The sequence below is a fragment of the Culex quinquefasciatus genome, chromosome 2 (genome assembly GCF_015732765.1).
Source record: "Culex quinquefasciatus strain JHB chromosome 2, VPISU_Cqui_1.0_pri_paternal, whole genome shotgun sequence".
Classification (NCBI taxonomy): Eukaryota; Metazoa; Arthropoda; class Insecta; order Diptera; family Culicidae; genus Culex; species Culex quinquefasciatus.
Genome location: NC_051862.1, coordinates 168,749,015 through 168,764,609, shown reverse-complemented (window position 1 = coordinate 168,764,609; position 15,595 = coordinate 168,749,015). Strand labels below are relative to the sequence as shown.

Below are 15,595 nucleotides of genomic sequence, written 5' to 3'. Positions count from 1 at the left end.
ACAGAATACAGAAAAGGTCGTATGGAAAAGGGAATCACATTTTAACAAAGATTGATGAAATTACCTGGTTGAGTAGGAAAAGTTTAACCCAAATCCCTTCCCGTTGCAGGAAGTCAAATACAACTGGACCGTGGCCATGGAGAGCGCCGTCGATTCGTCCTTCTTCTGGGGCTACCTGGTGACGCAAGTGCCCGGTGGATTCCTGGCCTCGATGTACCCAGCGAACCGCATCTTCGGCACAGCCATCGCATGTTCGTCCTTTCTGAACCTGTTGGTCCCAGGTGCCATGATGCTGCATCCGACGGTAGTCATTCTGGTGCGTGTTCTGCAAGGTTTGGTTGAGGTTAGTATCGAGAAGAAGGATTGTTAGTGAGAATCACGGATTTAATCTTTGTTTGATCTTCTCCTTCAGGGTGTAACGTACCCCGCCTGTCACGGTATCTGGCGCTTCTGGGCCCCACCACTGGAGCGTTCCCGGCTGGCCACGATGGCCTTCAGCGGGTCGTACGCCGGCGTCGTGATAGGAATGCCCATGTCCGGCATCCTGACCGGGTGGATCAGCTGGCACGCGCCGTTCTACTTCTACGGCCTCATGGGGTGCCTGTGGTACTGCTTCTGGCTGTGGCTATCGTTCGAGAAGCCGCGGCAACACCCCACCATCACCGTGAAGGAGCTGAAATACATCGAAAAGTCCCTCGGGGAGTCGGTCCAGCTGCCGATGCCGACGATCGCGACGACGCCGTGGTGCGATGGCCACCTCGATGCCGGTGTACGCCATCATTGTGGCCAACTTTTGCCGCTCGTGGAACTTCTACCTGCTCGTGCTGTACCAAAGTGCATATCTTAAGCATTCGTTTGATTTCAAAATTGAAGAGGTATGTGGGGAGCTTAGTGCTACGATCTTTGAAATTGACATCCCTGTTTCTTCCCTCACCTCAGACTGGTATCCTAGGAGCACTGCCACATCTGCTGATGACCATAATCGTCCCGTTCGGTGGAATGCTGGCGGATTACCTGCGAAGGTCCGGCATCATGACAACGACCAACGTGCGGAAGCTGTTCAACTGCGGAGGGTTCGGCCTCGAAGGGTCCTGTGGTCGTCACAGCAATCATAATTAGGAAAAAGAACATTTTTCCAGATGGGTGCCGTGACGGCCCTCACGCTGGGTGTCGCCTTCAGCGGGTTCGCCATCTCCGGATACAACGTGAACCACCTGGATATTGCGCCCCGGTACGCCAGTATCCTGATGGCATTGGAACCATCGCCGGGCTGATTTGCCCCATCGCGATTGATCATCTCACGAGAGGGCAGGTGAGTGGAATGGGACTTTCAAATTAAACTATAAACAACTATGCAGATTTTCGTACACCAACCAATAAAATTTTGCGCACTCTTAGATTAACTTGGTCACCCTACCCCGCACGTGCAATTGCCTCAATTCAAATCAAGTCAGCTACGACTCATAAACGCCAAATTGTCAGTTGCCTGGAAACGGCGCTCTAACCCACCCACCCCTCCATCACAGACAAATGGACCCGACCCTACCTGGGACGCGGCTCTTTATTTCCCATCAAGCAACCCCACCAAAGCGTTCCATTTTGAGGGATAAATTAAATTTGTTATGATGTTTTACGCTTGATGATTTTCCACAATAAATCACGACGGAGAGAGAATGCTTCAAAATGCGAAATTCCTCCCCTCGGAAAAATACGCCGACGTCGTGTCTCGGTATAAACGGTTCATAAATGGAAAATCACAGACTGTAAGGGTCGGGCTCTTTGCGACAATAGCGGATAACGCCGGTGGCAACGAAATGGAAACCCTACACTTTTCTCTTTGGAAAACTCCCACCTCCAATCCGTGCCGGAGGGGGCGGAACTCGGGCCATATTTTCCGACGGCAAACAAGAGTGAAATATTTTCACATACAAATAGGTGAGCGGCGACGGCACTGCTGAGCAGCTTCCGGTTCTTGGTTTGGCAGAATGTTTATCAGATCCATGTGGGGAAAACATCACAAGTTGGAGTTGGATTTGTAAAAAGAATTCAATGTTTTTATTTAAAGTTGAAATGTTAGCAGCAGCTTTGACAGGTCCTTTTATTCGTATTTAAGTCATGTCAAACGTATTTAAAAATTAGGAATAAACTAAACAGGCTGTAACGAGCTTAAATTTTTCAAAAAAAATATGCAACGAATCTAAAACTAGGAATAAAAAAAGCATTGACTTAAAAGTTACATTGACTGAACTAAGCGAAATCGTTTTTTTCCAGAAGGGTACATAAAGGCGTTTTGTGACGTCTGCGTACAAATAGAATATCTGTTTTAATGGAGTTTCCAAAACTAAAGTTTTAAAAATTTTATTATCTGAGCAAAATATCTGCTGAAATTTTAAATTTAACATTTGTACTAACAAAAAAGAGAAATCGAATGTTTTTTTTCAATTCCATGGATGCAGATTTATTTATTTTTCAATGACGTCAGTAAAATGCAGATGTTTTATGCAAACAAAGGCATTTGAGTAAACGATTTCACATTTTGATTTTTTTTTAGATTTTTGTAAAATTTCTGCCTATAAAAACCCCTGCACAGCTCCCAAATCTTCAGTCAGAACTTGAGTTCAGATCAGCACCGCAACCACCTCCTCCAAGATGAAATTCGTCCTCGTCCTCGCTGCCCTGTTGGCCGTTGCCTTCGCTGCCCCATCAACTTTGGACGGTGCAAAGCTCCAACAAGCCCTGATCCAGGCTGGAGCTGACCCGGAGGCTGCAAGCGGATTCCTGGAAATTCTCAGTGGAATTACTGGAGTCCTGAACGTGGTCGTTCCGAACATTGCTCCCATTATCTCGGCAGTGAAATCTGGATAAAAGTTTGAATTTTTTACAATTTCGGAGATGAATCAATAAATAAAATGACATAATGTTACTTGTTTGTTGTTAATTAATTTGTATCATAATTGTTGGTGATTGATTGATGTGATTATTTTTATCAATTTGAGGGATTTTACTTTGTTTACCTTCAGCCCTGTAATGAAGCTAAAACGTTATGTTTGATTTTTTTTAACTATTTGACTTGCTCCATAATCACAATGAATTGGTTCGGATTCCCCCTCAGAAAATCAGCTTGATATAAATATACAACTCAATAAAGTATCAAATCCAGTGGGGAAGCACCAGGAGTGCAATACCAATGAAACAAATTCCTCCCAACATTAGCAGTGTGTTCAGCTATTCCATCCTTAGCTATAAATCTGCAACTTCTAGCAGAACGAAACCTGTGCAATGCTTCACATCCAGATGAGATTTTTCACTCTTGCTGTTTTAGGAGAACGATCAAACGCTGGATATGCTGCAGCATCACATATTTCGATGTCCTATGGCTTTTATTGAAGCATTAGGGTGTAATATGGTTGTATGAAAAAAAAAAAAGAAAAAAATTTGGGGTTCCAAACAACTCGGGGAACAGCATCTAATTCCAGCGTGCCTCTAATGTTGGCAGGTCAGAACTTTGGCGTTCAATTAAAGCTTATTAAAAGCGTTTTCAATTGAAATCGAGTGATAAATAGCTCAATAAGAAGTGAGCAAGCAAGTTTCTATCAAAAGTTTTGCAAAATTAGTTATTTAAATAGTGAATATCAGCAAATTGGATGCGAGTGTTAATAAAAGAATTTCCCCTCCTTAAACTATGACGATTGGTTGCCCACTTTGCCAAAGCACATATGAGAAAGTTTCCCTTTTGATATTTGAGACATCCACGTTTCCCGCTATATTAAGGGGTTACATACATGAAGAAAATCACAAAATTTCATATTACAGAATTTTTTTTTGAATCCACTAAAAGATGATTTTCATTCACTCCTGAAAGTTTCATGAAGATATTACATGATTAAACTGAGTTAGAGACGATTTTCAGCTCAACATTTTGCCGTGCGCAATGCAGGCTGTCAAACTTTCTGAGCGTTTTTCTCGAAACACCGAGTTAATTTACGGGTGCCACGATATCTCGAGATGGGATGGACCAAATTGGCTAAAATTTGGGGTAAAGACTCTCAAGACATATACCGTGTGCATGACGAAGCCCGATTTTGAAATTTTGCTTTTTTAAAAAATACAAAAATCAAAAACTGAAAAACACAAAAATATTTTTATCTTTTTTTAAAATAAGTTTTTTGAAAATCGGCCTTCGTCATGCACACAGAACCAGTTTAACGAGTCTTCAACAAAATTTGAGCCGATTTGGTCAAGGCAGTGTTAAGATATCGTGGCATCCGTTTTTTGAAACTGCTAACTTCAAATAGCTATATCTCGGCAATGATACAACCAAATTTCTTCAAAAATGTTTTGATAATAGATGAAAATGTGTATTTTAATGCCCTGATAACAGTTTTTAAATAAAATTAAGTGTGTGCTCACACCAACCTCTGACTTTTTTTATCGATTTACATATATGTAACCGCTTAAAACCAGAATCATATTCGGATGCTCTGCAATTTGCTCTACAACTTTCCCAAAGTGAGTGTTTAGTTAACTCCTTAAACTCCATACTTGGAGATCATGTAATTGACGAGGGTTACTTGGTCCAAGCGGGTCTTGCAGGTCTTGAACCTGGCGATGTACTCGGAGAAAATGCTTCACAGCTCAGCCGAACTGTAGAGCACCTCCCCAGCGTCCTTCTCCGTCTCGGGAGCCACTGTTTCTTTGCGGGTCGAGGGCGATCCTTCGATTTTCCATCCGGGACTGCGCCCGGCAGCGGAGGGAACTTCGCCGGCGTGAACGCCGGAACTGCTGGACTCTGCTTCTCCGCCTTCCTTGCCGGTGGTTTCGGTTTCGACGCCTGCTGGCGCCTCCGGATGAAGTCCGCACGCTTGGGACAGCTGCGGTCTGTGGCTTCGTGGGCTCTAAAGCAGTTGGCACACCGATCCGGCTGGGCTTCCTGGACTTCGCATTCGTCCGTCTTGTGGGGACCCCCACAGTTGTTGCACCTCCTCTTGAGGTGACAGTTCCTGGTTCCATGACCCAGCTGCAAGCAGTTCCTGCACTGAGTCACGTCCGGCCGCTTGTTCCGGTGGCCTCCCACCGGATGTGAAATGCTTTTAGCTTCTTGAGGTTCCTTGGGGAACGTAACAATGTACGGGGTTGCTGATGAAGCGAACTCTCCTTTTTTCTTGATGGTTACACCTCCACAGCATCCAGGTTGTGCGATTCCTTGAGTTTCTGCTTGACGAATTCAGTTGAAGCCGGTGGAAGTCCTCTGACGACGACGCGGAGTTGCCGCTCGCTAAGTTTTTCGTGGGTATATAACTCCACTTTATTCGCAATCAAGTGGGTCCGCGCGGTTTCGAAACGCTCCACGGATATACACAGCAATTTGATCCCAAACGGAGTCAGCTTGTAATTTCCCGAACAGACGGTAATAACAAAATGTCAAAAAAAAAAAAAAAATCAAACCATCCACATTAACGACCCTCGGGTCTTTTGTGGTCTCTATTGCAAGTTTCTGCTCGAACCTAGGAGTCCGAAGGCTCGAATGGGGAGAGCACCCAAACCTCTTTTACTCCAAGGAACCTTCCACCCCAGTGTTTGGACTGACGACCTTTGGATTGTGAGTCCAACCGCCGCCAGCGATTCCACAGGAGTAGGCTTGGTTTGGTGTGTTGTTTGTACTTATGGCATGGAGACGACTCCTACACCTGGAATGACTTAACGGCCTAACAACCAAGGCCGGGACCGACATTTTACTTCCTCATCCGATGGAAGGTTGGAGCAGATGGGAATCGAACCCAGAATCATCCGCTTACAAAGCGGACAGCGTCACCATTCAGCCACGCACTGCTGCCAAAATGTGTGCCATTTCAATAACAAATACTGTAAAAATAACAGAAAGTGTTATGGAATCTTCTTGAAAATCACTTTTGCATAAGAGTTAAATAACAGTTTATGTTATCATAACAAAAAAATTTATTGGTCTGATATTGATTGAAAGCTAAAACTTTAGAATAACATTTTTTGTTATGGAAGAATACCTCCAACTGTTATTGGGATGATCGGATTAGTTGTTAAAATAACAAAAAAATAATAACAAAAATTTGTTCGAAAAAAAACTAGAATTGTTATTAGTCTGTTATTACAATAACAATCCAATTACCAAAAAATCATAACGACAAATAACAAATCTTGTTATAAATAGCATAAAATGTTATTCGTTTAGTATTTTTAAATATCAAAACCTGTTATTCCCAAGTTATTTCCGTCTGCTCGGGTTGGCTTGGTTGTGCACGACAACATTACACTCCTCAGCTTGCCGAAGCTCATATTCTTTACCACCAGAGGAGGTGGTTTCTTGGCCACTGGAACCGGTGGGACGCTTCCTTTCCCGGCTGGGTTACCATAGTTATTGTTGTTGTTGTTCTCCATCAGCGGGCTGAACTTGTTGTAGTTGAGGAGCTGTTCCTCGTGCCATTTCCGACGTTGGCTCCGTCGTCACTTGTCTTCTGCCGCTTCCGCGTTCCGACAACGGGAAGAAAATCGTCGTCGGAGGAATCTTCCACCTCCATCCACAAGCACTTTGCGTGCAGCAACAACCTTGGTGCTAACTTGGTCCTATAAAAAGATACAGCTTGCTCAAAACTCGTCTAAAACGTGTTTTTGCTCGAAAATCACGTTTTAGACGAGTTTTGAGGACGCTGTATCTTCTTTCAGAAGCAAGTTAGCACCGGGAAATTTCTAGAGCACCTTGCAAGGCACCCGAATATGAATCTGGTTTTAATATAGCGTGAAACGTGGATTTTTGAATCATCAAAATTCAAAAAAATGATTTTTCCCATACAAATTTATATGAATAATTGAATCGCTTTGCGCAAAGTGAGGACTAAACCAATCGTTCTCAAACATTGAGGAGTTGTTTAGGACCCAAAAGGGAACTGAAAAATTGCTGTGCTGGAAAATCGATTTTGTTATTACACCCTATTGAAGCATGTTAAGAGAGGCGAATGATTGATGGGTAACAATGTGAAAATGTGTATCCCAGGCAACCGACGGACGTGGAGTATTGTCCTTTTCTTTCAAATGTACACGCCGTGCGGCATTTCAGAAAATGCCATAGACATTGTTGCCAGCGATTTTCTGCACTTTTGGTGCAATAAAAAACATTCCCGGCAACAATGCCATGCAAATCGAAGAAGAAGATCAACAAAAACAAAACGCACAGTATGGGATTTGACAGCGCGCATTTGCCGAAAGTGCGGCGCGTCGTTTCGAGGTTGGTATGCCGCGTGTCTTTTTCGGGAATACGCGCAATACAACAGACCAAAGGATTCCTACTAAGGAGTCCAGTGGTGTCACGGTTCGCTTATGAGCGTATCATAACCACTCAATCGACGAACCTATCGGGTGAGCGCTTATCGAACGCTCAGAGCGGCGGGTTTGAACGGTTCGCGAACCAAAATTTCGATCATCATTTCTCTGCTCGCTTGCCGCTCCGCTCTGAACGGAGTAAAGAGAGCGTTCAGCTAATGGTTCGCCAACGGAGAATGTAGGCACTGATAGAAAAAACTTATTTGTTTTTATTCTTCACTCCCACAAAATTGTTCAAATTTGTTAAGCATAAGCATAAGCATAGGTGCCCACCCGCAGTTGCTACTCCGTTATTGACCAGGACCTCCAGAAGTTACATCCACGAGCCGTGGAAGATGAGTGGGTGCTATCTTTCCTCGCTTCGCAACTTCTCAAAGGTCCCTATCATGCTGATCAATACCGGCGCCGGCCACGACCAGTGGTAGGGTCACGGGGAAGTGGATGGGAATGTTAGTCCGATACTTGAGTGATAGAGACCGCCCAATCGACTGCTTCTCCGACAAAGTATCACATGAGTTTTGAGGGGGTTAGTAGATGGGTATGAGGTCAGGATTCACGAGTGGCAGTGATGTGACCATGAGCATTTTGTTTATCGGTTGAAAATTTTCAATCTTAGGCAGCCGGCTGCGGAAAGATACATAATTGATTATTTAAAAAGTTTTTTTTAATGGAACGAGTGCCAACCGAGCAGTAGTGCTATGGGCTGGACTTATCAATATATTTTTACTGTTTGTTTAATTTAGATAACGCGAGCAAATTTCAAAAATGGTAAATAAAAGACGCTTACGCTTCATAAAATCGACAGTTTGATGAGTTAATACTAAAACTGCCAGTTGGAATAAATTATTACGATCAACGAATATAAACGAAAAGAAAAAAAAGGACACCACGTAACCGATTGTAATGAAATGAAAACAATAACTTCAACGAACAAACCCGGCGGCGTACCTTACAATCAACGATGATGAAATAAGGACTTAAGAAAAGTAAAATATCGAATAAAAGGCTCCGAAAAACGCGTTGCAGAGTAACCGCGAAGTCCCGCTACTCACAATCGAATCAAAAAAATTAAAAAAAAAACACAAACGCGCGCTAATTGTCTATCCTAAATGTCAGCGTGTCTTTCGATAAACGATTCTATAGAAATGAGTTTCTCACCGTGAAAATTTAACACATTATTTGAAAAATAATTGCACAATTTACCCGACGACGTACCTTCTGATCAACGCTGATATAGGAAGGGCTTTCAAAATCACAAAACAATCAATGTAATCTTAATAAATAAATGACGTAATTGATTTAACAAAATTTTACGAAGAATTTGTTCGATTTGGCGCGCGTATTTTTTATCCCTAGTTATGAACTTAACCTGAAAAACCTAGAAAATAAATTGATTAATATATATCAAGCTCATTCATACCAACTCTTACACACAACGTATTATACCAGTAAACTTAAATACTTTAAAAAAGTTAATCAAACATAAGATCATAAAAAACATGAGATTTTTTTATGACATATTAAACAATTCTTCAATAAAAAAGACAATTGGGTCCTAAAATGAAGCTTAGATTGCTGTTTTTTACCGTTGTACATAAAAATTTACATAGGGCTTTAATACCCAATTGTGATTTACGGAAAACCTAACGACGATATTTGTTGAATAATTTGTATGCGTAACAAAACGAGCGCGGCCAAACCGACAGTGTATATAAACTATATTTTTTTTGTATCAAACCTTGCAATAAAAACTAAAATAAACGGATACACTCACACACACATTGTCAATTGGGCCGAAACAATAGAAACATCGATTATTTTAACATTACAAGTTTTTATATTCGTCAGTACTCAAAACATGGCACCGCTCCCCTAATTAAAAGTTATCTAGATAAGTTGTTTCGGCCCAGTTTCTCACTCACACAAGCATACTCATTCACATCTGTCAAAAGATTATTCTTATTGGAACTTGCTCACCCGGTTCTGCATGCTGCTGCTTCAAAGGTTGACCTGGCCGCAAGTCTGTAAGACCCGGAAAAATATATGCTTTTCAGCACAAATCGCTCGGTGCGGCGTGAAGATCTTGTGCATCACATTTCCAAATATTTGCATCGACCCGGGTCACAGCTTGCTACGAAAAATCCTTTCCTTTGCTCGATCGACACTGCCTCCTCCTCTTCGGGCGACGGACGAGCGTTGAACATTCGTCCAGCACCTCTTAGCAGGCGCTGGGCTCTCATCGCAGTCTCGCTTTCGCACCAGCAAATGCAGCCACCAACAGAAACACCGAGAAAGGAGCTGCCTCTCTTCATATGGACACTCACTCCACAGCTACCCAAACTCAGCCACCCCACAAACCCCCATACACATACACTCACAACACCACTGCAAGATGCGCGCGCCGAACACAACATGTCATCGGCGAACCAAACAGCTCACACGTAAACTCCCACTCCCAGACGCTCTCTGAGAGCAAAACACAAACACAACCAAGACCTTACTGCACCAACACTACACCACGAGGCAACGAGCCTCTCTCTCTCTCTCTGTAAAAAACACAGCTCTCACGAGATGCTCTGGCTTGGTGAAAGAAAAGAAAACATGGCCGTCCACGTCAAACCAATTCCTTCTGGAATTCAAACGCTTCGATTTCACATAAATTTAACGTTTTCTCGAAAAACTCCACTTATCCGTACGAAACAGCAACCTGTACTTCACGTGACAAAAATGTTGAACCGATTTTCAACGCTTTTCACTATGAAAAACCAGCTTTCACCACGAGCTAACGAACAAGCTAGACCGAACCGCACACGAGCACTCAGATCTCTCTCCCACAAAATTGTTCAAATTTGTTAATGATAAAGTTATCAAGGGACCATCCATAAACTACGAAGACATCTCAGGGTGAGTGCCCCCCTCTCCCCCGATTAACCACGTTCCATAGAAAAAAGGATTTAATTTGAATGGAAATTGTCCACGGGGGGGGGGGGGAGGTTGGGGGGGGGGAGGGGGTTTAGATTTCCAAAAAAGTGTCCACGTTTGTGGATGGTCCTGGGAGTCCTCTGTTGACCCAGGACATAACAACATAATATAAAAAAAGTCTACCATACTCACTGGAGCTATGCGGGTATGATCTGTTGTCAAAATCATGAAATGTTTTTCTCTGAGTGCTGTTTTTTAGCTCTTCTTGCGAACCGCTCATTGATGGTCCCTCTTACTCACATTCGCGATGAGAGAGCAAGGGTTCATGCGAACCACGGCAGGCGTTCGGATCGTGGTTCGCTCGTGCTTGGTTCGCAATCATGAGCGAACCACACTTGAGCGTCATGACGTATCGTTTGAACCACGATTCGAGTGAGCGAACCGTGACACCACTGGCGACATCGCAGAATGACACTCTCGCCGCAGTTCTTCGTCACCCGTAAAAAAAACCTCATACAACCGATCAAAACATGAAAACACACACAATTTTCCATCAAAAAATGTCAAAAACTAGATAAAATAAAACACACACCTCTGATTATAAAACAGCTCATTTACCAATAAGAAGAAGTCATGCTTGTGCTTGAACAGTCTGCTACTTTGTAGATATAAACAATGTGGGATCATTCGAAAATCACGTTACGAATTCTCTCTATTCATCACCCAGGTTAGGAGGCTCAAAACTGGAAAAAAACCCAAACGTACCGATTTTACGAGCTAAATCCCATTTAAACTTCAAAGTCAAAGCGCCAGGTCCTGTCGCAACCAATCAAGCTCATATCTGGAGTTTTTTTTAACAAAATTTTCAGTGTTTGCCTTTTGGGTGTTTTTTAATACCCCTGACTCAAGGTGGTTTAAAAAAACACAAAAAATCAAAAACTGGAAATTTGGTTTATTGAACCTTTTCAAAAAAAACTCCAGATATTTGGGCTTTGGGCTCAGTACATCTAGGGGATCATGCCCTGAAATGCCCGCAAAATGGACCCATGGAATGGGAATTATTTGTGAGATTTTTTTTCAAATGCTCACTCTACTTGCTGAATATCATTCTTTCAGTTCTTTGAGCTATTTTAGCATTCTGGGCCAAATATGAGCAAAATTGGTCCAAGTAAAAGTTAAGTTATGAAAAATATCGGAAAAATGTTGTAAAAAAAGTGTGATTCTCATCGGAAATTTAATGCTCTGCAATTTTTTTTATGAAATTTTTGAATGAATATCATTTTTTCGCCAGATTTAGGCTCGAGTACGAAAACATTTTTTTTGCCTTTCCGTCGTGAAACTATTTACTTTTCCTGTCATTCTTGAACGACAAAATAGCCTACTTTTCTGTACCAAAAATAACAGAATCGAATAGCAACACTTTTCAAAATAAATACTGAAAAGTTCTACTTTTCAGCACTCAAATGGGTGCTGAAAAATTGAACTTTTCAGCACTTGTTTCGAAAAGTAACACTTTTGATTTAAACGGTTTATTGACAAAATACATGAAAATTTGACATAAAATTTCACTCAGTGTGTGTTTTTTGGAATTGCAAAAAATGTTGTATGGAACTCGTTGCAAAACTTGATTTTTTCAGCACTCTTCGTATTCATCCAACTCGGTGAACCTCGTTGGATAAATGTACGACTCGTGCTGAAAAAATCCTCTTTTTGCAACTTGTTGCATAAACTACTATTTTTAAATAACTCAATTTATCCTTTTTTTTTATTTCAGCCCAAATCCTGCTGGTCCACGGTGTTCACGATAGCGGCCTGCGTTCATCTGGTGGGCATCACGTTCTACGGCATCTTCGCGTCCGGCGAGCTGCAACCATGGGCCGAACCGACGCTGGAGGAGCAAAAGGCGTGGGACCCAGTGGCCAGCGGGTACGAAAAGGAAACCACGTTCAACGACCCGAACGGGACGGCCGGAGCCGGGATGGGGCCGGGAGCTGGCCCTGACGGAGCCGGCGCTCCCATGCACGACCCCTCCAAAACGGTGAGCTACGGGGCGGTGACGCACGTGGCCAACAACCCGTTCGCGTACCCCCAGGTGGTGGACGAACCGGTCCAGCCGGAAGCCCGGGACGCTTACTTACACGGCAATCCGGCTGAGCGCACGTATTGACCTGCTCGGCTCAAGAAAACCGTAACGTTTAGCTCGAACTACTAACTTAGACTTAGGAGGAGGAAACTCTGGGTGTTTCTTTGTGTACGTTAAGAGAGGTTCAACTGACTTTGCTTCGTTTATTGTGATCTTAGGTAGAACGGACACACTTTCGGCAGTGCAGTTTTCTCCCTTTTCCCTGTGTGGAAAATTAAAACATGAGAGAGAGAGCAACAATAACCTATGGCAGTATTTGAGGTTAAATAAATATCATCAAAACTATACTAATTTAACTCTAGTGACGAAGAGTACTTAGGAGGAATCGTGGTAAGGAAGGAAAATTAACCCTGCTTAAGCAATTAAAAACTTAGATAGTACTAACAAATAATGAGCAACTGAAATTGACAGCAAAATTATTTTAGGGCGCAGATCAAATCAAATCTATAAACTATCTCTTAATGTTAGCAGCACTCAACGTATCGAAGTCACATGAAATAACTAACAAGTAATGAAAAACAAACAAAACTGTACATAAACTTATGTAAGAATAGTAGCAAAACAATAAAAAAAAGCATTCGTTAATAACAAGCACCTAAAAAGTTGCTTCACGAAGGGCGGATTATATCAAAAAAGTTAAGAGCAAACATAACCTAACTGTGTACATTAACGTCAGTGTGTGCGTGTTCCAAACAAAAAAAAAAGGTTCAAACGCGACTGACCGTGGACTGTAGTCGATCGTTTCCCCGAAAAGTATTAGTTGACCATAAAAAAAACCCCACTACAAAACAAATAGCCAGATGAAAATGTTCAATAGCCCAACCAGGAAATCCAACACTAAACGATAAAAAGCGTAGTGAAATCAGCGTGTGGTGAATCTGACTTCCCACGTACGATTCAGTTCTGTAAAAAGTTATTTCTTTCAACTAAAAGAGTCAATTTCAAGCATGTACACTAAAACTACACAAACACATAGTAAACACAAACTTGAAGGAAAACGATTAATATGCAACTCCTATTTCGATTTATTATGATGAATTCTGTAACTCGACTCATTCTCAATTTCATACTCAATCGGTTTTTTTTAAAAAGAGCAAAATTTTATCACAGATAACAGACGTCAACGAAAATGTACAATTGAATCATCAGAAACTTGGTAGAATTGAATCAGCAGGTTAAAAATTTCTTTTAACAAGATAATTTATGTAAAATTGCATTAAAATATATTACATTAAAATATATTACCATGATAAAAAAACTGTCATAATTAGGGATTTTCAAGACTAGAGTTCTATTGAACACTCTCGGAGATGGAAACTCGAAGAAGATCGGTGAAATAAATGCCAAAATGAGGAAGGAATCATTTAACCGTTGCAATGTTTTCACACAAAATTGTTATTAAGCTTGGATGTCTGTTATCTGTGGGTTGAACAACTATTTTCAAAATAAGGCTCCAATTTTTTTAAAGAAAAATAAAATAATTATAATTGAAATAATAAATTTAATTATACTGGCAATTATTTCAATTTAAACAGATGAACTAATTTGAAATTATGTTGAGTCAGACGATTCACTTTAATCTAAGAATGCATGAATGAAATGATGAATGTTGAGAGTGTAATAACTTTTTTTATATGCAAAATTTACAATTTTAAAAAAATTGAATACCTATCAAGAATATGAAAACAAAAACATCCGAGCTGATGATAGATTTTGTTCGAAATTCGGGGAAACTCACATTTCTTCTTAATACTATTTTACTGCGTGAATATTATAAATAATTTGGACGCTTGATTTTTTTTCAATTACTTTTTTTTCAATTACTTTGAGTTGGGATCCTTTTAGTAAATTTATGATATCATGAAAATATGTTTTTACAACTTTGCCTTCAAACGAAAATTTTATTTTATCAAATCTAAAGATAAACAACAACAGAAACTAGTTTTTACTTAGTTACTAAGTGTACTGTAAAATGAACTTTTATTTGAAGATTAAGTTATAGTGGATTCCAGGTCACTAAAACAAAGCATAACTTTCAATAATGCAAACTTGTTTACACCTTATATTAAACAGTGATGAATGAGTGAGGAATGCATGTCATACACAAATAATTTAAGGCAAAAATAAAATCTGCTGACGCAAAACAATAACTAGACTTAAGAAACTTAAACTTAATTTGAGGTGTTCTCACTCTCAAAGGCTGTGTTGACAATAATGAATAAAAAAAAAACTCTAGCCTTTAAGATGTTATGCAAATTTCTTTCCATCTGTAAGCTGTTACGACTATAATATACGTTGGAAAAGTCTCACTATTAAACGTAATTTAAATTAAAACTATTTAAATCTTTAAGAAATCTGTTACGTTTGCTTTAAGCAGTTGAAGGTTTAAGTTACTCTTTTCTTCTAGGTTCAATAGTTATTACGCAAAAAAAACAATGGAAAATTGCGAATGTGACAAATACAATAAAACCTTAGCTGATAAGATAATAATCATTAAGAGATAAATGATATCAAAATAATAAAACGAGGCAGCAATCCATATTCTGGCTGCATTCTTGTACATAGTGGAAGCGTTCTGAAATACAAATTGTATAGATAACTTTAAGTATTGATCGAATTGGTTGCACTGTAGATTGGTTTTGAAAATTAAATTGATTGATTTAGGTTTGTAGATTACGCATATCTTATTAGAGAATTATTAAACGGGTAAACAAAGCAAATTTATTATTTTTCTTAAAAACTGGTTAAGTTGACGATGTATGATGACCCCTAAACAAGATCAATTCAACTTTTAGTGAAATCGTAGATAACCTTAGTTAGCTAATGAAAGATAAGTTATATTAACAGTTTCAATTTTAAAGTCTACAGTGATGTTATTGAAGTATATTGTACATTTCCTAGCACAAAGTATTAAATATTTTCGAAAGGATCAACCATGTTGTAAGTAGATCATCCTTCCCAACAAAATTTAAAAAAAATAAATAAAATTGCAAATAACTTGAAAAAAATTCAAACGAATAAATCTTTGGTGTAACCTTAAAAAAATCAATAAACCAATATAAACAACAAAAAGTGTTATCAGTTCATAATGGTTCACCGTTAAACGGTGCTTCTGTTTACATTCCCTCTTAAGTGTTGTTGAAATAATAAGACATAGAAAACGCATATAAAAAAATCGAA

At 40.3% G+C, this 15,595-nt stretch overlaps 1 protein-coding gene across 1 annotated transcript in view; it reads left to right on the top strand.

Moving 5' to 3' along the window:
* LOC6031380 (vesicular glutamate transporter 1) overlaps positions 1-13,185 on the top strand; it is an 86,667-nt gene extending 73,482 nt beyond the window's left edge. Inside the window, 6 exon segments of the mRNA XM_038255534.1 lie at positions 110-744; positions 746-875; positions 940-1,088; positions 1,127-1,245; positions 1,248-1,312; positions 12,047-13,185. Of these exon segments, the coding sequence (XP_038111462.1) occupies positions 110-744; positions 746-875; positions 940-1,088; positions 1,127-1,245; positions 1,248-1,312; positions 12,047-12,439 (1,491 nt within the window). The 3' untranslated portion in view covers positions 12,440-13,185.
* Positions 13,186-15,595: the final 2,410 nt, after the last annotated feature.